The 27,788-nt window shown below is 49.7% G+C and overlaps 1 protein-coding gene across 1 annotated transcript; it reads right to left on the bottom strand.

Moving 5' to 3' along the window:
• Positions 1–314: 314 nt before the first annotated feature.
• CDH5 (cadherin 5) lies at positions 315–27,096 on the bottom strand. Its single transcript, XM_060084483.1, has 12 exons — positions 27,077–27,096; positions 22,938–23,181; positions 16,357–16,645; positions 15,302–15,418; positions 14,248–14,412; positions 13,005–13,192; positions 11,029–11,279; positions 7,388–7,530; positions 5,698–5,822; positions 5,232–5,340; positions 2,933–3,178; positions 315–829 (listed from the first exon to the last, which is right to left on the bottom strand). Exons 2-12 carry the CDS (start codon positions 23,136–23,138, stop codon positions 315–317), a joined length of 2,349 nt encoding a protein of 782 aa, XP_059940466.1. The 5' UTR covers positions 23,139–23,181; positions 27,077–27,096.
• Positions 27,097–27,788: the final 692 nt, after the last annotated feature.

Raw genomic sequence — 27,788 nt, 5'->3', positions numbered from 1 at the left:
GCAGTTGAGCATAATCTGCTTTGAGAAGCCAGAGAAAGTCTTTGAGTTGGACCCGTAGTCGCAGGTGACAGGGTTATGTGGATGTCTCAGCCCAGACAGTACACCAGCCTGGTGTTTTCCAGTGTGTTGGGAGTAACCATCACTGAAATACATTCCTGGACATTTCAGGGACTTGGATTTTGCCATCCAAGGTGGTGAGGTCTCTGGGACCCAGGAGGAAGGGCTGTTAGGCTGGGACATGAGTGCTACGATTGGAGGGCTCAGTGCCCGTGTCCGACTAGCCTGAGCTACCCAGGCCCAGAGGCCCGCGGTCCCTAATACAACAGCTCCTCCCGGGGGTCCGAGCCGTACAGCTCGGCCAGCATCTTAAACCTGGGCCCCCAGTCATTGAGAAAGTCATAGTCGATGTCCGAGTCAGATGAATCGGTGCCCAGGGAGCTGAGGGACTCGGCGATGGACTCGGCACCCTCGTAGCCGTAGATGTGCAGCGTGTCGTAGGGTGGGCCGCCGCCGTCGTGGTCCGCCTCGTCCTTCTTCACCTCGATCATCGCGGCCATCTCCCCGGGCCCGTGCGCCCCGGGCGCGTGCCGCGGCGGCTTCTGCACCTGTGCGTAGAGGGACGGCCGCGTGTCCAGCGCCGGCCGTGGGGGCTTGGTCCCACCGTGGCGCACCGAGTTGAGCACCGACACGTCGTAGCTGGTGGTGTCCATCTCGCCGCCGCCCTCCTCGTCATAGGTGACCAGCTGCTCGTGGATCTCCGGCACGCTCTTGCCGTGGGCGCGGGCCTGCTTCCGGAGCCGTCGCCGCAGGATGATGAGGAGGGTGATCACTGCGAACGAGCGAGCCAGAGCTGGTCAGCCATGGCCCAGCAGACCGGGGGGACTCCCCCCAACCCACCCCCACCCCCGCCTTGAGGTTTACCTGCACCCTCCCCTCCTCCCTGGGAATCCCTGGGCCAGCCCAGCTCCCAGTGACAGCTGGGCCAACACAGAAGTTTTGGTTTGGTCTAGACACCTGGTGGGTCCACCCTCACTCCCACTCCAGAGTCATCTCCACCCCACCCCCACCCAGGATCCATCCTGTTGGTGTCCTGGCCACAGGAGGGGTGGGGGGAGAGCAACAGAGCGGGCCTCCCTCAAGTTCATTCTGTCCTGCCACCCTCCTCCCCATCTCCCCGCATCCTCAATTCCTCCCTCCTCTTAACCACTGTGGCAAATCCTTCTGTGTCTTGTCCAAAGGCCAGGAGGCCAGAGATTGGGGCAGAAATGGGGAAAGGGGTGGAGTTGGAATTTGCAGTGCAAAGATTCTGAGCCGTGATGATGATGATGATGATGGGTCATGGTGGTGCTGGTAGACATGGCACCCGTTGCAGTAGCAGCAGCTACTCTTGAGCACCTACTGCATACATGCTGGCATGGTATTGGCCCATTTTCATGTTCTTTTACTCAAAGTAGGTATTAATATCCCATTTTACATGAGCAAACCGAGCTCACAGAAGCTGAGTGACATGCCCAGAGTCCCATGATCAGGCAGCAGTGTGATGTTGGCCCTGCTCAAAGCTCTGAGGTGTGTGACTGCATGACGGTCGCCAGCCCCTAGGAGGGATGGACCATGTGGGGCAGGGAGCTCCTAGAAGTAGGCTCAGAGCATCCCTAGACTCCGTCCTTCTAGCCTCCAGTTACTTAACGAACTGTTCCATCCATAAGAAAAGCCGGGATGCCCTCTCTGAGCCTCTGTTTCCTTGCCTGTAAGATGGAAGTGATGACCCCTCTGCTCTGTTTATACTGGATAAGGTGGCTGTGAGGTTAAGTGCAATTCTGTGTGTGGTGGTGATGCCAATACATCATTATTATTAATTTTTATTGAGAGGAAAATCTGGGTCTGGACTCTTTGCCACGGAAGCCCCAGAAGTGGGGGCACTGCTAGGGGGCCTCTCAGGGAAGCCACTGGCAGGAAAGGCCTGGAGCAGATAATGAGGGTCCCTCACTGTGTCCCCCGGTCCTGTCATTGTAGTGCACAGGGTGACCTCTAACCACCCAAGGGCTTCCTCTGGAGGGCTAGCCCCTGCCCCAAGTGAAACGCAGAACTTACACCTCTGGGACGAGCCCCACCATCAGCTGGTGGGCATCGTTGGAAAAACATGGGCTGTGAGTGCCGCCACCCAGTCTCCAGTGAGAAGAAGCTCCAGTGTCCCATGGTGGCAGATGGTGTGACAACTCGCCCTTGATTGGCTGCCTACCTTTCCAGTCTCACTCCCCCTCTTCCTTCTGGGGCTTCTTGGGAGTGCCTCTCAAATAAACCATGTGCACCCCAATCCTGGTCCCAAGGTCTGCTTCCTGGGGAACCCAAACTAAGGCAAGGCCTAAAATGCTCCTAAAATTTCTGAGGCCCAAACAAGAAGAAAAGAGATATCAAGGCTGGAGAAATCCTAAAAATAGAAAGAAAACCACTGGCAATCTAAACTAGAAATTTTAAACTTTCCATTTCTCTCCAAAAGAAGAACTGGATCGTCTTTTTTCAAAACAGGTGCAACTTGTGGGATCTTAGTTCCCTGACCAGGGATTGAACCCCGCCCCTTTGCAGTGAGAGCGAAGAGTCCTAACCATTGGACTGCCAGGGAATTCCCTCAGAAGAGGTTTTATATAAATAAATACCTAGAACAGTGCCTGGCACACAATAAGTGCTCAAAATATGTCAGTTGAATGAGTGAATGTTATATATAAAGTATTTTAAACTGGGGAAAGCGCCTTGAGTCCCCCCTTCTCCCCCCCTCCCCCCGCCATCCCCACAGTTAGGCATCCAAGGAGGTGAAGCTTACACCTAGCACAGGCCTGCTCTAGGGCCTGGAGGCAGGGCTGGGCCTGGATCCCTGGCCTCTTCCTTCTCCTGTGCAGCCCCCTCAATGTCCCCTCCCATCCTCCTGGGCACTGACCTGTGATGGTAAGGATGCAGAGGAAGATAGCTACCAGCGCCTGGATGCTGACGCCCACCTGGGCGGCCACCTCCTCACACAAGGTGAACTCGCCGCGTTCGTTGCACTTGCACACGGTCACATCCAGCATGCTGGTGCCTGTGAGGCTTGGCCTCCCGTTGTCCGAGATGAGCACGGGCAGGTGGTGGACCTTGGCGCGCTCTCGGTCAAAATACCCGTACTTGACTGTGATGTTGGCTGTGTTATCTGGAAACACCAAGGCCTCGGAGTCAGGCTCTGCTGCCTGGAGTGCCCATCCTCTCATCCACACTGACGGTGTGGCCTGCCACCTCCAGGAAGCCCTTGGTAACTGCACCAGCCCACGTGCTGCCTGGGCTGTGTCTCTGCCCTTTGCACCCCCTGCCTCAGGTTTTAGCCATTTGAGCGCAGGTCTGTTCCTCCAGAGAGGGGATGTTTTGGGCAGCTGCTTCGACCTAGCCTCTAAGAAGGACTTGGCCAGAATGTAAAACCCTTGCTTTCTGTTTCTGTGGGCCAATGATATGCCTGACCCCTAACTCTACTTCAATAAAAGGTGACTGTCAACTAATTAACACATTGTTTCAAGCTTTGATGAGCAATCGGGGAAATAAAGTCTTAAAAAGTCTTTTAGCGTCGGGCTAACTTCTAAGGCTGTTTTTGCTATCCCTGAAAATCCATTAGAAAGTAAAAACAATGCACAGTTCCCTGGGGCACTGAGGGAATGATTGCATATGTAATTGAGGATTCCCTGGTCAGGCTGGAATTGAGAATGTGCTTTGGCCCAAATATTGGCTCTCCCTCTCAGCTCCAATCAAATCCATGTACAGAATTGCCCAGGGAGATTTTTAAACATGCTGGTTTTTCAGAACCACCCCCCTCCACTCCTCCTTCCTTTTCCCCCCTCCCCTCTCCCGCATTTCTGATTCAGTGGCTGGATAATCTGCCCTTTGTTGGCTCCTAGGAGATGATGATGGTTAGAGGGTCCAGGGACTCCCTGTTCCAGGGTTTACCTAGCCGTGCGGGGTTGGCACACTCAGGAAGCCAAAAGCAAAGGCCATCTTTTAGATTTCACATGGAAGCCAATTACATTTCATTATTAAGTAGCCACGTCTATTATAATTGAAAATGATAACAATATGGCCACTGACACTGTATGAGGGAAATTAGAGATTTCTCACTATACTCATTTAATATTGTAGCAGGACATTCATGTTCTAAGTGAATCTGAGATCAATAAGCTAGTCTCCTGGTCACATATGGGGTGTCTTTGGGTTGGCGCTTAAGCTTTCTTCTCCACTGCAGACCTCCTCTGAGGCAGGATTGAGGTGGGCACTGGGGATGGGGTGACAGGTATTTTTTCCATATTATTTACTACTAAAGACAGCGTAATGTTGAATGGTCTGTCACTGACTGTCCACGCATCATAGCCACCATCCCCATCCCGTAGGAGGCTCCTTAAGGTCGAGCCTGTGGCTGATCCCCTGGGTCTGCCCCTCACTCTCAGGGACCCCACTCCCTGGCCTTCCTCAAGGGTGGCAATGGCTGTTTCTATACAGGGAACCTCACCAACCACAGCGTTGCCAGTTAGGGACGGGCAGGGATTCCACCCCATTCTGGGTGAAGGATTGTTCTATTTAGACCCAAGGGGGATTTTTTGTGTTTTTCTGAGGAAGGAGCAGAAGCCATGGAAGCCTGTCTGCTTTGGGCTGGACTTCAGTCAACTCAGCATCGACACTCTCGGAAGCACACACTCATGAGAAACTCTGATTGGCCGCTACTGACATCACAGGGCCCTCTAGGCTGTGATTGGTGGACCAGATCCTGTCCCGAGGACACCTGGTGGTAAGTAGTCATTGTAGCCAAATTAAAACACTGTATCCTTGGCATTTGGGGTTTCAAATGTCCAGTTTTGCCTCTTTGGAAGCAACCTCAGAGTTCCATGTCAGAGAGCAATGTGCAGTTGTGCTGAGCGCAGGAGGGAGTCTGGCTAGTTTGTGAACCAAGCTGTCTACACCGCGTATCTGTTCTGTGCTCCTCAGTAACCTGAGCATCTTATGGGGAAGGGCAGGCCATGTGGACTCAGCAGTGTGCCAGGGTGGCTCTGACCATTGCACAGACCAGTTAGGTATGTGGTGGGAATTGTACAAAACCTCCTGTAACTTGAAAGCCCCACTGAGGGGCTGCCCCCAGTTCACTGGCTTGGTCCTTGACCCTGGCTCTTCAAGACTCAACCCCATCCCCAAGCCCCCCCAAGAGCCAGGCTGACTGCCTTGAGGCGCACCGTGATTATCCGTGAGGGTGAAGTTGCTGTCCTCAGTGCTCAGGGAAAACTTGAACTTCACATCTCGTGGCGTTATATCCTTGTCAATTGCCGAGATTTGCACGACCAGCTAGAGGGTGGAAGATGGGGGCCGGTCATTAGCGGTGTTGGGTTGGCCGGGGTTTCAGTGATGGGGAGGGACTTTGGGTTTAGACCTGACCGTGGCGGCCTCTCACCTGTAACACTAACCTAAGTGGTCTCCACAGAGCCACTCTTTCTACCACCACCTCCCCGCCAATCTACTCACTACACATTCTCTCTGAGCCTCAGTTTCACCCTCTGTAGGGATAATGTCACCTTTCCTTAAGGCTGTTGTACAAGTTACAGTAAACTTAGTGAAATGCCAGCTGACCGTGGCTGGAAGGTGCTGCCCCACGGCCTGCCCCAGGCGGACGCTGCCTTGCCCTCCCACCTGAGCTAGACTCACCTTGCCCTGGGCAGCGTTCTCACACACTTTGGGCTCGTAGGGCTTGGCAAACTCTGGGGCATTGTCGTTCTCATCCATAACTTCGATGTGGACCTGCACAATGGATTCTTTGCCCGTGGGGGTCCCTGCAGGGGAAAGGACTCATCACTACAGTGGGCTCAGCAGGTGCCAGCCCTGGGATTAGAATGTATATGGATGGGAGTCCTGGAGGGGTGCTCTCTTTGCAGGAGGAGGGGCTTATAGACATCTGGAAGGGAGGCCAGGGATGGCGTTCTGGTCGAAGGGAGTGGAAGAGGAAGGGGGGTAAAGCTTCAAGCACAAGGATATTTGCTAAAGAATTATTTGTAAGAATCGAAAAGGTAAACAACAGAAGTGTATTTTTTAAGGTTTTAATTAAATCAATTGAGTAATTATTAAATCAATTCAGCAATTTAATTGAGCAATCAAACTAATTTAAATAAATTAATTATAAAATAATTGAAAAGGTAAACGATCTAAGTGAGATTGCATTAATAAATTACGTCAGTTTAAAAGAATGGACTATGTGGCTGTTTGCAATGCCCAGGTAAATTACATTTTAAAAATTACAGTCTTTTTAAAAAAGATATTTTAGTACCATGAGAAAATGATTCTGGAATAAGGTTCAGTAAAAATGCAGGATATGATATTTATACAAGTATTATGATCTCACTTGTATAAAAATACATATAGTAAAAAGACCAGAGGAAATACACTACGGTGCTAACAGTAATTATCTGTGTACGGTGGGAATATGAGGGTATAAATTTCTTCTCCTTTTTTGCATTTTCCATATTTTAAAATGGACAGCAAACTATTACTATAAGATTTAAAAATTGTATGAGTGAGATTAGATGGGGAAGAAAGGGGCAAAGACTGATCTGGACAGTACGCGGGAGTCCATTGAAGCTGACCTGGCTGCCATGTGGGGGACGTGCTGCCAGCAGAAAGCAGGGCCCCCTTAGGGTAGCACCGGTGGGGCCCTGGCCAAGTCACCCCCTTTCTGGGCCCTGGTGGTCTCTGTGTAAGGTGGGAATATTGATCCTTCTCCCAGAGGACAGTTGTGATTTTCTCATAGAGGCTAAGAGTGTAGAACTCCGATACTTGCCTTTCCCTTTGGCAGCAGTTACCCTAATTTCTGGAGAATCTAACAATCTTGGAGTTGGAAACTGCTTCAGATTTTGAATTCAGCCCACGAACTGGCACATAAACACCCTCCAAAGCAGCCTTTTCCAAACGTCCACTATAATAAGAATCACACGGCACTCATTCAGTACACATTCCTTGGCCCCATTTCTGACTCACTGGACCAAAACCTCCAGGGAGGCATCTGAGAAGCTCTGTGGTTAAGAGGTGCCTCAGGTGATCCTCATCACAGGGACATCTGGCAGCCTGTTTTGGAACAGTGCTTCTTAAACTGTAGTGTGCATGAGATTCTGAATCAGTCTGGGGTTGGGGCCTGATGTTTTGCTCGTCTAACAAAGTCTCAGATGACGTGGATGCAGCTGGTCCATCCACACTTGGGGATGGAGGCGTTATAGCATCCCAACCAAGTGGTGCATCAGCAGGTGCTTATAGTACCTCTGGAGACCCAAAATGATAGATTTTGCCGATTTAAAAAGGATGACAAAAGGAGAGGAGCCCAGGTCCCCTGGCAAATGGGGCCACTCACCACTAGAATCCAGCTCTTTGGCCTCCACTGTCAGGTTACACCAGGGGTAGACTTCTCTGTCCAGCTCCTTCTCATTGTAAATATTCCCCTGCTTGGTTATTCCAAAGAACTGGCCCTTGTCACTTGTCCTGCGGATGGAGTATCTGCCCACGGGAGAGAGTTTCAAGGTTTTCCGTTGTTCTTTGCTGAGTCCAAACTCCCCAGCAGGACAGATGAGACCCTTCAGGATCTGTCCCTTGCATCCACCCCCCATCCTCCTCTCACTGCTCATTGCACTTGACCACCCAGAGGGAGTCAGAGTCGTGAGATAATCCCTTTGATGTTGGCAGTGTTGCCATCACTGGACTGAGGGTGGTACTTGAGACTCCATCAATAGCACTTTCAGCGTTGAGGCAGGTGGCACTATAGTCAACTATACCACAGCTTGGATCAGATTTTGTGATTAATGAAAAGATAGTTGGGCAGGAGCCAGGAAGAAATAAAAAAAGGGGCTGGAAGAGGTATGAAGTGATTGAAAGAAAGTTAAATTTGTGAAGTAAAAATTGGAAAAGTTCTTAAGGAAAAAGGCATGAAGAGAAGAAAAGAGAGATGAAAAAATATATAACATTCCAAATATATATATTTCTAATACTGAGGAAAATTCCAGAACAAAGAGAACAGAAGAAATAACAAAAGATATAATACAAGAAAACTTCCTGATCTGAAGAAAGGCCCAAGTTTATAGAAGAGGTCACTGATATCAGGCATAATTTTAAAAAGAGATCAATATTTAGCTATATCCTGATGACACTTTTGAATTTCAGAGCTATATAAGGAAACCAAGAAGAGTCCAGACAGAAAAGGTACGTCCTTATAAAGAAAGAGAGATCAGACCCACCCCAGACATTCTCACAAAGTTAAATGCTAGAACACATTGATAATATTTTTGATTTGTAAATATGCAAGGATTCAGGAAGTATATCATCCACAAGATGGGTCCTGAAAAAAATTTTTTTTGAAAACTCACTCATCTAACAAGTGTCTTAAAATAAAGTAAAAAAAATCTGGTTTGGGTGGAATTAAAATTAAACTATTGATATCTTTATCATATATAGGAAGGCAATGGTGTGTGTGTGTGTGTGTGTGTGTGTGTGTGTGTGTGTGTGAGAGAGAGAGAGAGAGACAGAGAGACAGAGAGACAGAGAGACAGAGAGAGAGACAGAGATTTTTAACTAGAAAATATTGGTCCAGGAAAACATTTAAAATTTTACAGATAGAAGTAAATCTCACTGGTAGAAGTAAAAATGCATATACTCCATCCAAGTATCTATGAGAAAATAACATGAAAAAATAGACTCTACAACAAAGATGGGGGAAGAGAAAAAAGTAATTAAGTTTGAGAAACAGCAAATGTAAAACAAGATAAAAGAAGTAAGATCAAACATATCATTTACAATGAAAAATGTAAATAGGTTAAACAGAAAGCATCTCAGTTTAGATTAAAAAGCAAAGCCATGAGGACATGGCGGGGGAAGGGGAAGCTGGGATGAAGAGAGAGTGGCATGGACATATATACACTACCAAATGTAAAATGGATGGCTAGTGGGAAGCAGCCGCATAGCACAGGGAGATCAGCTCGCTGCTTTGTGATGACCTAGAGGCGTGGGATAGGCGGGGTGGGAGGGAGGCTCAAGAGGGAGGGGATATAAGGATATATGTATACATATAGCTGATTCACTTTGTTGTACAGCAGAAACTAACACAACATTGTAAAGCAATTATACTCCAATAAAGATGGAAAAAAAAAAAGCAAAGCCAATTACATTCCAGTTTCAAGAGACAACTTACTGCCAATGACCTAGAAAAAATTAAAAGTAAAGGTCGGAAAATTTATTTCAGGCAAACATGAGTAACATGAAAACAGGACTGACAAACTTTACATCAGGCAACGTGGAATTGAGGACAAACTGTTTAAGCCGAACAAACTAGGTAACGTCATAAGGGTGAAAGTGACAAGTCATAATGAAGGTAAAATAGTTATAAACCTTTGTTAACTGAATGGAAAAATTAAAATACATAAAGCAAAAGCTTAGATATTCCAGAAAAAAATGGACAAAAAGACACACAAAGACCATTGCATTGCATCACAGAACAAGTTAAAGCAAAGCCAAAAAATGCCCTACCAATTGTAAATGAAAAAAGAAGTCTGTTAAATAAACCATTGGATCAATGGAGAAATAAAAATTATCATTACAGACCATTTAGAATAGAATGGCCATGAAAAGAGTCGTCCTAAAACTTATGAGATGTGATCAAAATGGAGGTACACATTTGTCTTTAACAGGAAGACCTGATAACAGAGAAACATTAACTCTCTCCAAATTGATATATAAACACAATTCTCATTAGAATTCTGATGCTTTTTTAAAAACTGAAAAATTTTATGGTTCACATGAAAGAATGAATGTTTGAGAATGCATTAAAGATATATAAAGTGAAAAAACACTTGAGGGAGGGACTTGCCTTATGCATACCAAGTTTTAGTATCAAGCTGCTACAATAAACCAGAATGGCTTTGCCACAGAACAAAGGATTCAGAAATAGATTCAGGGATATACAGGAACTTAGTGTGTAACAAAGGTAGAAAACGATGACTTATTATTATTATTATTATTTTTGCGGTAGGCGAGCCTCTCACTGTTGTGGCCTCTCCCCTTGCGGAGCACAGGCTCCGGACGCGCAGGCTCAGCGGCCATGGCTCACGGGCCCAGCCGCTCCACAGCATGTGGGACCTTCCTGGACCGGGGCCCGAACCCGTGTCCCCTGCATCGGCAGGCGAACTGTCAACCACTGCGCCACCAGGGAAGCCCACGATGACTTATTTGATTAATGGTGCTAGCACAGTTGGCTACCCCTTCAGAAAAAAATGGGATTGATGGAACTGCACACTCATATGTTGTGTGGCTCCTGAAAGTGTGAGTTGGAACTACATCTTTGTCACAGAGGGTAGAGGAGAGGAGTCTCGTTCAGACAGAAGAACAAGTAGTGATGAAATGGGTATAGTATGATCCAAAAAAATTGTAAAACAATCAAATCCCCCAAACAAAGGACAAATCCACCATAAATGTATGTAGATGTTTGTGTGGTCACGAAGAAAGGCATGATAGGTCCACCGCACACCATGAACATGAGTTGTCTGGAAATCAGGGTTACTGATGTTTTCTTTATAGATCCTTGTGTTGTTTCATTGTGTGAAGTAACACTTTTTCCTTTTGTGGTTTTGGGAAGACAAATGTAATAAATCATGTTTAGCGAAGGGGTTTCATGGATGTCAAGTTGGTTGCTCTCTTGACTGTCACATCTCCCCAGATGGGACCTGTGGGAGCCCATGCCTCCCCTTCAAGGTAGAGCAGACAACGGGAAGCTCTGATGGCCAGGACCATGCTAGGTGTGTGCCTGGGCAGAACAAGATTCCACCTGGCCACGTGGGTTAGTGGAAGAGCTTGGGCTTCTTGTCCTGCCTCTGTGCGTGTCCCATGTACCTCCTGGGAGAAGCCAGTTTGCCCCTCTGAGTCCTGGGCTCAGACCAGCAGGCCTAAGAACCTCAGTGCCTGGGTGGTGTTGTGATCATCACCATCCTCACGCCTTCCCACCCCCCTTACCTGATGCTCCGCTTAGCGGCATCGGGGTCCACGGCCAGCACTGAGCCGATCAGAGGTTTCTTCTGGTTCTCCCGCAGTTGGAAGTGGTAAAAGGGCTGCTGGAAGTTGGGGGGCTCATCCACGTCTGTGACGTTGATGATGACACGGGCGATGTTCTTGGTGGAGGTGCTGCTCAGGTAGCGGAGGTCGATGGTGGGGTCCGTGGCCTCGATGGTGAAGCTGTATTGCCGGATGTGTTCATAGTCCAGGGGCTGCGGAAGGAAAAACTATGGTGAGCACTTGCTCTGAGCCAAGCACATGGTTGTGATCTTCACAGCAACCCTGCAAGGTCATACTGGGATGACCCCCTTTTTACAGATGAGGGGCCTGTGGCCTGGCTGTCCTCAGCTGTCTCCCGTGTATCCTGACCATGGCTCAATTCCAAGTATTGAGGACAACCAGTGGATCAGCCACAGTCTTGCTATCAAGGGGATCACAGGCTAGTGGTTCTATCCACAGCTCCTTAAAGACATTCCTTTTCTTTGTGCCTTTGCTCAAGTCTCTTCTCCTGCCCTTGCCTGCTTGGCATACTCCTATTCACCCCTCAGGAAGCCAATCTGAAGGTAATCAGATGTCCTCTCAGAATCCATTCCTGCCCCTCCCAACACAGGTAATTGCTCCCTGCCTGGGTACCCTTTATGTCTGTGTGTCTGTCCTCCCTACTGGCCGAGAGCTTTGGTACCGTGGAGGCCGTCTGACTCCCCTGGGTATATCTAGTCCCCAACACAGGGCTGGACCAGAGAAGGACTCGGGAGAGGTCTGCTGGAGGAATGGCCTGGCTCAGGCAGAGGGGTTCTGGAGTGTCCCCTTTGAGGCAGGTCATCACTGGCCTTGGCCTCCCAGTCCTCTGCATGGCCATTCTGAAGAAGTTTGTGCCCCTGGCAGACCTTCCCTCCTCTTCTAGATTCAGCCAGTCCAACTGCTTTCTCAGCAGCAGCCACTGCCAATGGCCACCCCCTCCCCACTGCATTCACTATTTCCTTACATGCTGATGGCTTTCAGCTACAAGCACTTGTAATCTTCCAGGGCTTTCCTGGCCCTTGCCCAGGGCAGATCAGAAAGTGCCAGGGAGGGGACGGTGGTCCAGTGGTTAAGAATCCGCCTTCCAATGCAGGGGATGCAGGTTCGATCCCTGGTCAGGGAACTAAGATCCCACATGCCACGGGGCAACTAAGCCCACGTGCCACAACTACTGATCTCCCATGCTTCAACTAGAGAGCCTGTGTGCCGCAAACTACAGAGCCCACGCGCTTAGGAACCCTCCCGCCACAACTACAGAGCCCACGTGCCCTGGAGCCTGCACGCCACAGCTAGAGAAGAGAAAACCCACACACCACAACTAGAGAGAAGCCCGCGGGCCACAATGAAGAGTCTGCATGCTGCAACAAAAGATCCTGCATGCTGCAACTAAGACCTGATGTGGCCAAAAATAAATGAAATAAATAAATAAATCTTTAAAAAAAAAAAGAGGAAGAAAGTGCCAGGGGGTGAGCCCCCCAGAAGCCTCAGTCAGCCCACAGCTGCTGTGACTCTGAGGCATATTCCACACTGTCCCCCCGATGTCCCCAGCGGGACTGCACCCCACTCGCCCATGGTGTTCACCTGCTCATTGCGGAGCCTGTATTAGCTCTCCTCCTGTTCACATCTTGCTGCTCCTGGGACTTCCTGAGATCACTCCCCAAGTAAACTATTTACGCCCAAATCCTTGCCTCAAGGTCTGCTTCCGGGGTAGCCCAGCCTAAGGCACTGACCCTTCCGTCCTGGCTTCCCTTCCCAGCGCCAGGGTCACAGTGTCCACGAGCACACGGCCAGCTCCAAACTGACCCAGAACGTGCACCTTGGGTGGCCTCTGATCTGGGAGCAGCCCCTGGCTGAGTCCTGAGGAAGCCGGGAGCTCCCAACCCCACATCTGATGTCACTGCCACAGGTCTGCGAACCTTCATGGGCTTGATGATGCCCTCGTTGCGGGTGGGGTCAGGCTCGATGGTGAAGGTGTCCCTGTACTCGCCCTGCACGATGCTGTACTTTGTCTTCCGGTTCTGGGGCTCATCTGGGTCCTCCACAAACAGAGAGCCCAGGGGGCTGCCCACGCGGATGTCTTCGGGCACAGAAAATACGTACCTGGCTGATGCAAAGAGGCGCCCCAAAGGGCACTGGGTTAATGAGATAGATGAGGCGATTGTCCCCCATACTATCCCAATACATTTTGTTACAGGAAACGGGCACAATAAAATAGTAGTCGTAGTAATTCCTCTGGAGTTTTGGGTCCCAAGGCAAAGAGGTTCTGCTCCATCTGTCCTTCCATCCACCTGACAAGTAGTTATTAAGCATCTGCTGTATGTCAGGCACCTTGCTAGGGGACCTATTAATTGACAATTGAGAGAATCTCTGCCTTCGCCGTACACAACGAGGCCATTTCAGGAAAACCCGCCTGTCCTTGGGGTGGCTGAACCTCTGCATGAGCCGTCAGCATTGGAGTTGCAAGTGATGAGTCATCTGACTTTCCTCCCCAGCCCACCCAGGGTGTGTCAAAAGCTCTTGTCAGGGCTTCCCTGGTGGTGCAGTGGTTGAGAGTCCGCCTGCCAATGCAGGGGACACGGGTTTGTGCCCCGGTCCGGGAAGATCCCACATGCCGTGGAGCGGCTGGGCCCGTGAGCCATGGCCGCTGAGCCTGCGCGTCTGGAGCCTGTGCTCCGCGACGGGAGAGGCCACAACAGTGAGAGGCTCGTGTACCGCAAAAAAAAAAAAAAAAAAAAAAAAAAGCTCTTGTCAGACATTTTTCTCAGAGGAGAATCAGTCTGTGGGTGGGTCAGAGCCCAGCCCTGGCTCTGGCTCTGGAACTTTGCTGAACCCCTGCTCCCCAGCTCATGGGGATTTTCTAGCTGGGGTCTGGGTTTTCCTGAGCTCATGGGATCTGGGTGAAAGTGGTCCTATCTGGAAGTGGGACTCTGGGCACACGGTGGCACACAGCAGGGAGTGTGACTTCCTGCTGGGCAGTTGGACAGCCTTGGGAACGTGTTCAGAGATGGGGAGCACCAGAAAGACATCCCTGACGTAGGCCCGCCCTGGCTCGGAGGGAGAGGTAGACGGGTGCCAGGATCCTCTCTGAGAGCTCCCAGGTCACCGAGTCTGGAGTATCCCAACCCTCGCCCTGCCCAGGGCCCTAGGGGAGGGGCTCACACTGTGTGAAGATGGGGAAGTTGTCATTGACATCTTGCAGAGAGATCAGCACGGTGGCCGTGCCTGATTCCCCCCGGAGGCCCTGGGCATCTCGTGCTTCCACCACGATCTCGTACTTGGCCTGCTTCTCTCGGTCCAGGTTTTTGTTCGCTGTGACAATTAGTCCTGCAAAAAGTGTCACATCAGGAGCCGTGTTACTTGGGGAGCTTTTAAAAAATAGTGATGCCCGGCTGCTACCCATAGGGCACCTGGCTTCAGAGCTCCCCAGGTGATTTCACTGTGCAGCCAGGACTGAGAGCCAGGGGTGAACCACCTTCCACCTCCATGCCCCGCACTGCTAGGCCAAATGCTTTGGTCCAATATTGGTCCCAGACACCTGGAGCACTGGGTTGAGCAAGAACCTGAGGCCATGTCTAGGCTCAGAGTGGGAAGAGTGCTGTGACGGGTTAGTGATGGCTGCCTTGGTGCAGCATAGGTTGTGCTGTGTATTTGCCATCACTCTGAAAGAGGGCTTGCCTCAGGCCTGACCATCTGGACTTCTGTCTTGCTCCCAAGCCTCAGTCCTTACCGTTTTCCGGGTCACGTGGAGTGGATAATGACGATGGGCCACGTGCTCATTATACGTTACCTAATTCAGACTTCACAGCTACCATACAAGGTGATATAAGCTTCCCCATTTTTGAGATTAGGGCCCTAGCGCTCACAGAGGTCAGTTGACTTGCCCAAGGTCCTCAGAAGCAGTGAGGAGCAGAACTGGGCTCGGAAACCAGATCCGTTTGATTCCATAGCTAGAGCTGCTAACCAGCATTCTCTTCCACCTCTCGTGTCAATGCTTGGGTCCTGACTTTGTCCCCTGGACTTGAGTTCACGTCTTGGGCACCTGTCTGCCTCCTTCTGCCCTCACTAGCCACCTTGTCTTGACGTAGGGTACCGACTGCCTCCAAAGGGTGGTGTAGGTCAGTGGTCAGTGACACCTGACAGACTGGGCTTCCCTCGTGCCTGCACCTCCACCCCCTCCAAGCCAGTGCCGCCCAGGGGGGTTAGTCACACAGACCAGAACCACGGATGCTGAAATGTTCTTCTCCCTTCAGGAGTTGGTACATGACAGAGGCGTGGTCTGCCACAGTGGGGTCATCTGCATCCATCGCTGTCACCTGGATGACCGAGGTCCCTGTGGGGAGAGAATCCAGGGTTGCTGCTTTGTGATGGCCAGCCCCTCACCCCATTCCCAGATGAGGGCAGGTGGGGCTCAGGCTGTTCCCTGAACCCCCCTCCCCCAGGTCCTGAGGGAGAAAAGACTGCTTAGTTTTCTGAGGAGCCTGCCTGGGGGCAAAGTGCTGGCAGTGGTGGAGGCCCAGCTCCGTCAAACATGACGGCAAAGAGAACAGGTGGTTTTCATTTATGGGGGAAATGAGGGAAGAGGTGAGTGGCTGAGGTCATGGGGAGAAACAGTAAGGGCTGCTGCTTCTTTCTGGAAGCATGAGAACAAGAGAATAGGAAGGGCCCCCAAAGGGCTGGGTTCACATCTCTGTCCCCTTGAACTCCAGGCTCCCCATACTTAACAGGAAGGTCTGGTCCTGAGTCCTGGCAAGAGAGCCTGGACTAAGGGCTGGGGAAGGGAGCCCTTTTCTGGCATCCCCTGGAGGCTGGGGGTAGAATTGAGGAAGGAATAGTCTCCTCTGGAGGCCTGGGGTTCAGGCTGCTGACACACCTTGGGATGAGGTGTGTCCCTCTCCCGGCCGCCTCCGCTCCTGTATGGACCCTAAAGGTGACTCCTTGTCTTGGTGGAAGAGTTGGCCTCCTTCATGTGCAAAGGCTACGCTCTTGGCATGCCAGCCCTAAGAGTCAGAGCAGTGGGTGGCGTTAGCTCCAAAGAGTAACAGGACGTGTGTGTGTGTGACGGTCAGGACTCCGTCTGGGGCCAGGTCAGAGCTTAGTCTGTAGGGACCAGAGTTCCTTTCGAGTCATATAAAGTGGCAATATGGGCATCCCCATAGCTGCCCGGAACTCACTGAATCCTGCCCCAGGCAGTGAAGCTGCCGATGGGAGAGGTGCCTCCATGCCAGGGATGAGTGAGGGGAGAGGGAGACAGACAGACCGGGTACGTACCTATCCCTGACATCTCGGGCACGGAGGCATTGAACACCCGGTGCGTGAACACAGGCCAGTTGTCATTGATATCGTGAACTTTGATGGTGAAGCTGGAAGGAGACTCCAGGTTCTTCTCAGTGTCCTTGTCCACCACGAGGGCGATGAGGTGGTACTCAGAGATCTTCTCCCTGTCCAGCCTCTCAAAGGCATACACGTCCCCTGTGCTCTCATCAACCTGGAAGACCTTGCCGGCAGACTCTCCTTTGAGCTGGTACTTGGTGTTCTTGCGGTTCACGCTTGATTTAATCTAGGAAAGGAGAGGTGCCGTGAACTGGAAATAGCAGTGGTGGCTGTGTGCGTGTGAGTGTGTGCCCGTGTGAGTGTGCCAGGGTATGGCATTATTTAAAAAATCAATTATAGAAACTTACAATTAAATGAATCATATTAAAAACAAAGGTAACGTACTATAAATCTATTGCTTCCTAATACTGTAATTTTACTACATTTTACTATGTTCTCTTGAGTTTTTTAAAAAACTTTTTTATTTTTTACATCTTTATTGGAGTATAATTGCTTTACAGTGATGTGTTAGTTTCTGCTTTATAACAAAGTGAATCAGCTATACATAAACATATATCCCCATATCTCCTCCCTCTTGCGTCTCCCTCCCTCCCTCCGTATCCCACCCCTGTGCTTGAGTTTTTATGTTGATCGTATTGAATGATGGAAATACTGGATAATGCTGTGTTAACGCGCATCTGTTCCCATCTCTGCCTTCAGGGGCATCAAGTTGGTAGCTTGCAACAGACATGGTGAAAGTATTTACACCAAGGAAATTGGCAAATGCTACAAACAGGATCTTTTCCCCTCAAAAGCCAGTTGTCAGCTATTTATCAGCACATCACTAGTCTCAGTCATTTAGTTTTGGAATGGTACATAAAATGTTCTCTTTTTGGAGATTTACACCATATAGTCCTGCAGAAAAGAACTCCACTGAGCTTTGTTTAACTCAGGATTTCCTGTACTTGTTAGACCACTGAATCCTTTTTCTTTGTTACACATACTATTAGTATCCTTAGGAATAAGACTTGGAAAATAATGTGTGTAAAGCAATTTGCACAGGCTCTCAATAAATGCTAGCTGTTATTCACACTAGATGCCTACATTAAAGGATATTAGAAGTTTAGAATTGCTGAACATTTCATTTATGGAATCTTGGAAACAGAGGCTATTAGGAACATAAGCTAATCATACTTCATACATGTCGAATGGTCCTCCCATAGGTGGTTAGGATGTTCAAAAAATAGAGTTCAATTCAGTAAAAGAAAAAAATCAGATGCCTACAAGGTGCCAGCCTGGGAGCGTAAAGATAGTCCAGACCCCATTCTTTCTCTCAGGGCCTGGTTTGAAGCAGCAGAGGCTGAGATTTTGAGGAAGGGCGGCATTTAAGGGTCAGTTGGAACAAGAGCCTTGAGTGAAGGTGTTGCATCAGAAAGGCTGGAGGAGAACCCGAGAGAGAGTGGGGTCTCAAGACAGAAGAGGGAGCATCAAGATGGGTGTGGTCAAATCCCACGAGGTCTGGAAAGCTCCCTAGGCTTAGCAGCGGTGCAGTCATCAGAGCCCTTGGTGAGAGCAGCGTTAGGGGGTGGTGGATTGAGCAGCCAGATGACAGGGCTTTAGAGAAGAGTCTGGGAGGTGAGGAAGTGGGGACAGGGAGTGAGGCTCCTCCCCCTTGGTGGGCGGGGAGGAGAGAGGTGGGGCTGTAGCTGGAGGTAGTGAAGAAGCATCCTGGAGCAGGGCTGCGGGTGTGCAGGGGCAGATGGTTCGTGGGGAGGTCCCGAAGCCCAGTGGCCGGGACATATGATGAACAGATGGGCAGGAGGCAAGAAGTGATGCGCCAGCTCTGGAACCTGTGACTTGGGCGGGAGGACAGTGGGGGTCAAGAAGGAGGGACAGTCTGGGGCCCTGTATGAGTTACTCAGGGTTAGGATAGGATGGTCATTCCAAACCTGGTTCCGGAGGGTGCATTAGGATCCATGTGGGCAGGGCTAGCAAGGGGGCGTGAGTCAGCTTTGATCTGTTACTGGAATTCTGCCTGAGATTGCATCTGACTCACACCTAAACAGCTTTGATAAAAATTTCTCAATATCATCAAATAAATAGTGTTAAAAAGACTTCATTTGGATATGAGTTTCTGTTTTCCTTCCCTCCAACTTTTCTTAAATAGACTTTATATTTTAGAACAGTTCTAGATTTATAGAAAACTTGAGGTGATAGTACAGAGAGTTCCCATACATCCTGTGCCCAATTGCCCTGTTATTAACATCTTACATTAGTGTGGTACATTTGTTGTAATTAATGCACCAATATTAATATATTATTATTAACTAAAGTTCATATTTTGTGCAGATTTCCTTAGTTTTTACCTAATGTCCTTTTTCTGTTTGAGGATACCACCCAGGATACCACATTACATCTAGTTGTCATGTTTCTTTAAGTTACTCTTGGCTGGGACAGTTTCTCAGATTCTCCATGTTTTTTTTTTTTTTTTTTTAAATTTACTTTATTTACAATGTTGTGTTAGTTTCAAGTGTACAGCAAAGTGATTCAGTTATATATATATGTATATATATACAAATATACATATATATACTTTTTTAAGAAGATGTTGGGGGTAGGAGTTTATTAATTTATTTATTTTTGCTGTGTTGGGTCTTTGTTTCTGTGCGAGGGTTTTCTCTAGTTGTGGCAAGTGGGGGCTACTCTTCATCGCGATGCACGGGCCTCTCACTATCGTGGCCTCTCTTGTTGCACAGCACAGGCTTCAGATGCGCAGGCTCAGCAGCATGTGGGATCTTCCCAGACTGGGGCATGAACCCGCATCCCCTGCATTGGCAGGCGAATTCCCAACCACTGCGCCACCAGGGAAGCCTGACTCTGCTTGTTTTTGATGACCCTGAGAGTTTTGAGGAGTGCTGGTTGGGTGTTTTGTAGGATGCCGCCTATTGGAATTTGTCTGATGTTTTCCTCACGACTAGACAGACTGAGGTTATAGGTTTGGGGGGGCCTCCCCTTTTAAAAATTATCCCTATATTTGGATATAACATCTTAATGCCAAAAGCTATGCTGACCCATGTTTGTGGATTCAGAAGGCCACTCAGCTCCCATTGTCCAGCAAACAGCTCTGTAAACAAAGGCTCCTGGCTCTGATCTTGGTAAACAGGGACTTCCTTCCCTCCGATGACGTCTTTGGAGCCAGAAGGTGATCCTTGGAGCCCTGTCCTTGCCTCTCCCAGACACCATTGCTTCTTCCTAGGGTGGGGACTGCATGGGACCCTCTGTCCCCACGCCAGGTGCCAAGTGCACACTGTTGGCAGGTGACAGCAGGCCTGACACTCTTCCTGCTGCGCAGAGGACTTCGGGTGAGCCGTCCAAAGTCTGCCGTGTCCGGGCTGGGCGGCATGACGGTGGCCCTGCTTGCTGCCGACTGTCCCTGACTCAGCCCATGGATATTCGTTGGGGGGCAGCCATTCTCTTTGGAGGTTGATTCACGGCACACTCATCCCCTTGGGAAGGAGTAGATAGGCTGATGGCATTTTCCTCTAGGGCACAGAGTTCACATCGGTGTTGGGAGTCAGGAACCCTGTGCTTTCCTAGGGCTCTATCCTGGTTTCACTGTGTGACCCTGGGCAAGCGCCTTCCCCTCTGAGTGGCCAGACTGAAGGATCCGAATTTCCCAGCCATTCTTGGTGGCCAGAGGAGGCCTGGGCACAGTGAGCAGTGGAGAGGGCCGTGGGCAGGGCTGTGAGTGTAGATTCCCCAGCTGGCTCCACCGCCAGCTGCCATGACATTTCTGGTGCTGAGGCCAGACTTGACCCTTCCCCATCTAGGGGTCCTTTCTGGCCTGTTTCTCTATGACCATAGGGCTCCCCCATCTCCAGCATGTGTGGGGTTCTTTGTCTGATACATGCTGCCCTTCTAGACCAGGGTGGGCAAACTATTTCTTTAAAGGGCCAGATAGTAAAAATTTTCGACTTTGTGGGTCATATGGTCTTTGGGACAATTACTCAAATCTGCCATTGTAGCATGAAAGCAACCATGACCATTTGTTAAGTGCACGGCATGGCTCTGTTCCAATGAAACTTTATTTACAAAACCACATGGTGGGGCAGTTCTACCAGCCCCTATTTATGTATTTATTTATTTAATTGAAGTATAGTTGATTTACAGTATTGTGTTAGTTTCTTGTGTACAGCAAAGTGATATATGTGTGTGTGTGTATACATCTTTTCCATTATAGGTTATTACAACCTATGGATTATAGATCCCTGTGCTATGCAGTAGGTCCTTGTTGATGATCTGTTTTATATATAGTAGTATGTATACATTAATCCCAAACTCCTAATTTATCCCTCCCCCACTTTCCCCTTTGATAATCATAAGTTTGTTTTCTATGTCTGTGAGTCTGTTTCTGTTTTGTAAATAAGTTCATTTGTATCATGTTTTTAGATTTGACATATAAGAGGTATCATATGATATTTGTCTTTCTCTGTCTGACTTACTTCACTTAGTATGATAACCTCTATGTCCATCCATGTTGCTCTAAATGGCAAGATTTCATTCTTTTTTATGGCTGAGTAATATTCCATTATTTATAGGTACCACATCTTCTTTATGCATCCATCTGTTGATGGACACTTAGGTTGCTTCCACGTCTTGGCTATTGTAAATAGTGCTGCTGTGAACATTGGGGTTCATGTACCTTTTTGAATTAGAATTTTCATATTTTCTGGATATATGCCCAGGAGTGGGATAGCTGGCTCATATTGTAACTCTATTTTTAGTTTTTTAAGGAACCTCCATACTGTTTTCCATAGTGGCTGCACAAATTTACATCCCCACCAACAGTGTAGAAGGGTTCCCTTTTTTCCACTCCCTCTCCAGCATTTATTATTGGTAGACTTTTTGATGACAGTCATTCTGACTGCTGTGAGGTGGTACCTCATTGTGGTTTTGATTTGCATTTCTCTAATAATTAACGATGTGGAGCATCTTTTCATGTGCTTGTTAGCCATCTGTATGGCTTCTTTGGAGAAATGTCTGTTTAGGTCTTCTGCCCATTTTTGATTGGGTTGTTTGTTTTTTTGATACTGAGCTGTATGAGCTGTTTATATATTTTGGAAATTAAGCCCTTGTCAGTCGCATCATTTGCAGATATTTTCTCCCAGTCTATAGGTTGTCTTTTTATTTGGTTTATGGTTTCCTTTGCTGTGCAAAAGCTTATAAGTTTGATTAGGTCCCGTTTGTTTCTTTTTGCTTTTATTTCTTTTGCCTTGGGAGACTGACCTAAGAAAACATTGCTGTGATTAATGTCAGAGAATGTTTTGCCTATGTTCTCTTCTAGGAGTTTTATGGTATCATGTCCTATATTTAAGTCTTTAAACCATTTTGAGTTTGTTTTTGTGTATGGTGTGAGGGAGTGTGCTAACTTCACTGATGTACATGTGGCCAGCCCCTGTTTTAGACCACAACCTCCATGAGGGTGTGGACCATGTCTGTCTTTGCCCCCTGACCATGTCCCAGAGCCCAGCCTTGTACTTGGGACCATAATTCCTCTCACCAGCACACTGATCTTTCTTTAGCTGACCCTGCTTAGCTTCCAAGAAACTGACGTGGTGAGATTTTAAAGCAGTGGAAAGGAATTTCTCTCCTTACTGAAAACTCTTGAAATACCTAATCCATCTCCCTGTCGTTGTGTGTGAAATTCCACCACTAGAGCCATTCCTTTCAATTAGAGTGGATGGTTTTGACCTCAGCGACCTTTTGACACAGGAAGATAGTTCATTAGTCCCTCAGATTAGCTCCAAGCTCTAGGAAGGTGACTGAGGATGGACACGTTTTAAATGGGATGAAATGAGGGTTTAGAGTCGTAGGCACCGCCCTGGAGGGCAGGCTTGGGTCAAGTGCCTTGTTATGGGTGTCCTAGAATCTGGAGCTCATAACACCCTAGATGCTAGGACAAAACACCCTGAGAGACAGGGCTTTTTGAGGAGGTTCAAAGGCCTCCACTAGAGATGGCAAACTGTGGCCTGGATGATGAGCTTTGTCACCAGCACAATTCTGTAGAAGTCTGCTCAGGTCTTCCAGACCTCTCAGATGCGCAAAGTTAGTGGCAGCCTTGGCTGGTCCTGCCCTGAGCCCGGAGCCCCCACACTAGGCTGCCCTCCTTAGCTTGTGCACGGGGTGGCCCTCCTGCCAGTGATACTCACTCCGTAGACCAAAGTCTGGGAGAAAGATGAACCATTGTGCCCACCATTACTTCCACCACCACCACCTCCACGATCATCATCATCATCACCCCACCACCGCCTGCCCCTCCCCCATCACCACCACCACTGCTGTTACCACCACCACCTTCTCCTTGGCTATCACCATAGTCACCACCACCATGACATCGACCACCTCCACCACCTCTCCCACTATTACCATCACCCTCGCAACGATCATCCCCATCCCTGCAACCGCCACAGCACCTATCTCTGTCTTTATCGTCACCACCGCCACGGCGCGCCTCTCCCACTCTGGGGCCTGAGCCTTACCTTGCCCACATAGTGGGGCAGTGAGCCGTTTTTCTCTTCATCGATGTGCATCTGGTTCCAGATCCAGTCTCTCTTCTGGCGCCGGTGAATGGGCAGCGAGCTGGGGGTGTTGGGTCGGCCAGGGTTGACGGCCGCTGCAGCTGCTGCCAGCAGGCCCAGGCAGGTGCCCCCTGCAGCCAGCAGCATCACGAACATCTGCATCTTCCCGGGAGGGACGGCTCTGAGGGACGAGGAGAGAGACCATCAGGGAATGTGGGGTGCGAGCATCTCCCAGGGAGCACGGAACTGTTTAACCCTTCATCCTTCACTCTCTGCTCAGACTAGCAGAACCACACCCTCTTCCTGCCCCCACGGAGCTCCTAGTCTGGGAGGGGAAGCCAGACACAGAAACAATTCCTACTTAAGGGTCACATGTGCTATTGGGCAAGCAAGCATGGGCGACAGGGGAGGCTAGAGGAGAGCTGTAGGGAAGGTTTCCTGGAGGAGGGAGCAATGCTGACGTGGATGGTAGCTCCCAAAGCCTTGTGCGGTGGACACCCAGCTTGGATTTGACAAACGGGGAAACTGAGGCACAGAGAAGTTAAGTTCACGGTGGAGTAAATGGTGGGGCTGAGAATAAAGCCCAGGTGCCTGACCTCAACAGCTGACATTTATCAATAAGTGTCATCAATAAGTATAATAAGTACCAAAAAATAAATATCAATAACGATTGAATGCCTGACACTCTTCCAAGCACTTTATATGTGTTATCGCCCTTAATCCTCCCAGTAAGCCTCAAGGTGGGTATAATTTTAGCCCTCACTTTATAGATGAGCGGAGGAAGAGAGAGGTTTAGTAAAGTTTCTGAGATCACCCAGACGGGAAGCCTCAGAGTCAAACTCAAACCAAGTCGGCCTGGCCCCAAAGTTCATGCTTCCTCCTACTGCCCTCTCTTGACCTAGCAGCTGCTGTGTGGTGGTATTTAAAGACTCCTCTGAACAAACATGCCCCCCGGCTAGTCCGAGAGCCCCTGTGGCAGTGTTGCTTTGATGTTGTCTTTAGAAGGCTCTTAAGAAACCCAAATGTCGTGACCTAGAGGGCCAGGCCCTCACCAGACGCAGAGCTCACAGTTGGTGATTAGCTTAGGAGCTGTCACGAGAACAGGGGTGGGATGGGGTGGTGGGTAGAGAGGCCGGGCTCGCAGGACCAGCTTCGTAGTTTGTGGGGCGTAGTATAGAATGGAAACATGGGGTCCTTTTCTCAAAAGTTACTAAGAATTTCAGGACAGAGAGAGAAGAACATGAAACCCAACATGGGGTCCTTTTAAGCGCAAGACCCCATGTGATTGCCCCCATGAAGGCAGCCCTTGGGACGTGGGATCAACCTGGATGGGGATCTGGGGTCACCCAGAGATCAGGGCCCGGCTTCATCCTGAATTCCAGAAGGAAGAGGGCTTGTCTCACTGCCCCAGGGTGGGTAGAGGCTGGGACCTCGGCTGTCGCTGCGCCCTCTCAGCCCTTGACCCCCTCAGTCTACCCTTGCTGGTCCCTGTGTCACTGACCTGTGGCTCCTGGGATGGTTCAGAGGAAGAAGGCTGGTGGGTGGGAGTGGGAATGAGAATCAGGGCTCCTGCCTGGAGAGAGGCAAGGACCCACTGGGTGCTGGATGGGAGGCCATCTCCCTGGCTGTCCCCAGCCCTGGCTGCAGGGAGAAGCTGGATTCTGCACAGCACAGGAGGTTTCTAAACTCTAGTAACATTTCCTCTGAGACACTGGCGCCAGGCTGTCCTCAGTGAGGGCCCAGGGTGTGTGCGCAGACTGGCCTCTGGGCCTGCTGAGCTTAGCATCCAGCATCCCTGTGGCCCCCTGCTGCTGGCCCAGGCAGAAGTGGGCTCGCAGGGTTTGCTGGGACAGAGCATTCCAGCAGGGCCCGGAACGCAGGTGCCATGTGCCTGGGAAGGCTTCCGGTCCCAGTTCCCTCAGTCCTCAATGAGGTGGTCAGACCGGAGGAGACCTGGTGCCCTTTGAGGTGGGCTGTGAAAAGGGCAGCTGCTCTGAGCAGGAGGAAGGCAGTGAACAAAGGCTCAGGGAGCAGAGAGTTCTGCCAGGAAGCTGGTCCTGACTCAGGGGAGGCAGCAGCTGTGGCCCCTGGCCAGCCTCGCTGGGCTCAGGCCCGGTGGGTCATTTCCTTCTTTGCCTCGAAAGGAACTGCATGTCTTGCTCCCTTCTTCCTCCCTCAAGTGAGAAGTGACTCAAAAAATGAAAAAGTAAAACAAATAGAAGTGAAACTGAGAAATGGGGAGAGAGAAGTTCTCAGGCCCCTGGGCAGGACAAGATATGAGGCCGTGCCCTGAGCGGATGCGTATTGAGCATCTACTGTGTGCTAGGCTTTGGGGTGCAGCAGTGAGCGGGACAGACAGGACCTGTCCTCGGGGAGTGCACGCTGTCGTGGGAATTCCAGGAAAATAAGTACATGAGGAAAAGCATCAGCTGCTGATCAGAGGCTCTCAGGGAATTACACTGGGGGACACAGCAGAGGGCGAGGGGGCAGCTGGCTGAGACTTCAAGGCCAAGGGAGGCCTTTCAGAGAGATGATACTCATGCCAACATCGGAGTGTCAGCCCTAAGAATGGCAGGGGAAGGGAGGGAATTCCAGACAGAAGGATCAGCACGTGCAAAGTCCCTGAGGTAGAAAAATGGTTCGTTTGTTTGAAGAACCAAAAGAAGGCCCTTGGGTCAGATGAACAATGGGGGCTCCAGAAGAGGTGACCAGGTCGGGGTGGTAGGCTGAATGATAGCCCCCCAAAGATGTCCACATCTTCATCCCTGGAACCTGTGAATATTACCTTCCATGGCAAAGGACTTTTAGCAGATAGGATTAATTTAAGTTAAGGATCTTGAAATAGGGAGATTATCCTGGACTTTGTGGATAGACCCAGTACAATCACAGGGTCCTTAAAAGATGAAGGCAGGAGGGTCAGAATCAGGAAAAAGGAGATGTGATGATGGAAACAGAGGTTGGAGTGCTGCGGGGCCCCAGGCCAAGGAATGGGGGCGGCCTCTGGAAGTCAAAAAAGGCACGGAAATAGATTCTCCCCTAGAGGCTCCAGAAGGAAACAGTCCTGATTCTCACCCACCGAAACCCATTTTGGACTTCAGACCTCCAGAACTATAATAAATAAATAACTTTGTGTTGTTTCAAGCCAACCACCTTTGGGGTGGTTTGTTACAGCAGCTGGAGGAAACTAATGCAGTTGGGTTGTACAGGGCAGCCTAGAGAGAGCTTTTTCCTAAGCACGAGGGAAGGTGATGTGATCTGATTTGAAGAGATCCCTGGCTGAGGTGAGGAGACGGGCTGGGAGAGGGGAGACCAGCAGGGGAGGTCACTGTCATCCAGGCGAGAGTTGATGGTGGCCCAGACCAGGTGTAGAGGTGCGTGGCCATGGGATGTGTTTTCGAGGTGGAGTTAACAGGACTTGCTGTGAATGGAATGTAGGGGGTGAGGGATGGAGAGGAATCTAGGCTGGCTCTCGAGTCTTCGGCCTGAGCAGTTGGCGGGGGCAGGGCTTTGCTGAGATTCGGAAGACGGATAGTGGTACCAAAAGGTCTGTGTGAGCTGTGTCAGGTTGGAGTTGCTATGAAACATCTCTGTGGCCATGGCCAGCAGCTGCCGGAGACCTGGCCTGGAGTGCGGGAGAAGGTGGGGCTGGAGCAGCTTACAGACGGTCCCTTCACATGGCTGGTGCTCAAACTGTGAGGCTGGAACATGAAGGAGGGCAGGTAGCGAGGGAGGAGAAGTGGCCCAGGACAGCCCCATAGGTCTTTCTTCTTTCTCTGTCTCGTGAACTTGTCATCCAGGGTTGAGCCCAAATGTCCTCCTCTGGGGAGCCGTCCCTGGTCCTCACCTTGCATCCCATGCATCCCTGGGCATCTTCCACTGCAGCACTGCCTGGGGCTGGTCCCAGGGCTGACACCCAGGTCCCATGGCTGGGCTCAAATCACAGCTTCCTTCCCTTCCCGGGGAACGGCTTTCTACCTGCCCTGTCTACATCTTCCCTTTTCCCCGAGGCCCAGCCACATCTGACACATGGCTCTCTCCTCTTTGGGTTCACACAGAGCTGGGTGACGGTCGTGATCGCAGGCTCTGTGGTTTAGAGAATGTCAGTTGTGCTGCTTTGCTGCTCTGTGACCGTGTGCGAGACTCTTTACCTCTCTGAGCCTCAGTCTCATCATCTGTACAATGGGAACACTAGTGTCTACCTCTCAGGGTTGTTTTCAGGCCTGAATTAAAAAAAACATTTGTAACATGGCCAAAAAAGTAGCTAAGAATAAAACCAAGCACGTATGAATCCTCGCGTTGAGCCAGGATTTGAACTTAGGCTGCCTTTCACCCCGAATAGTGCCTTTCCATCATGCCACTCTCTCTCTATTTCTGCGGTGACATTAACATGTAATAATAATAATAATGGTAGTAATAATAGTAATAATAAGCAGCTGTTCTCCATGTTTGGCTTTCATAGGTGAAATCTCATTTAGTTTTCACACTGTCCTCAGGATGTAGGAATTATCATCCCCATTTCACAGAGGAAGAAACTGAGGCTCAGACACAAACACCTCGTAAGTGGTAGATCTGGAACCCTCACCCAGATTTATCTTTTTCTAAATCCTGGGCTCCTTCTACACCCAATCTCAGAGGGTCCTGAGGGACTTTTTCATCTGCAAAGCCATGTTTATTTGTGTCTTTTGCCTTTTGTGTTAGAAATTTGTCCTCATAAATGGGGGCCGAGAGGAAGGGTTTTGTCGAAAAATCATTCCTCCTCCTGCTGTTGGAGAGGAAGTCAGCCGGCAGGATTTGCTGGACCCACAGCTGGAA

The sequence above is a fragment of the Mesoplodon densirostris genome, chromosome 19 (assembly GCF_025265405.1).
Source record: "Mesoplodon densirostris isolate mMesDen1 chromosome 19, mMesDen1 primary haplotype, whole genome shotgun sequence".
NCBI lineage: Eukaryota > Metazoa > Chordata > Mammalia > Artiodactyla > Ziphiidae > Mesoplodon > Mesoplodon densirostris.
This window is presented reverse-complemented; position numbering and strand designations above follow the sequence as displayed.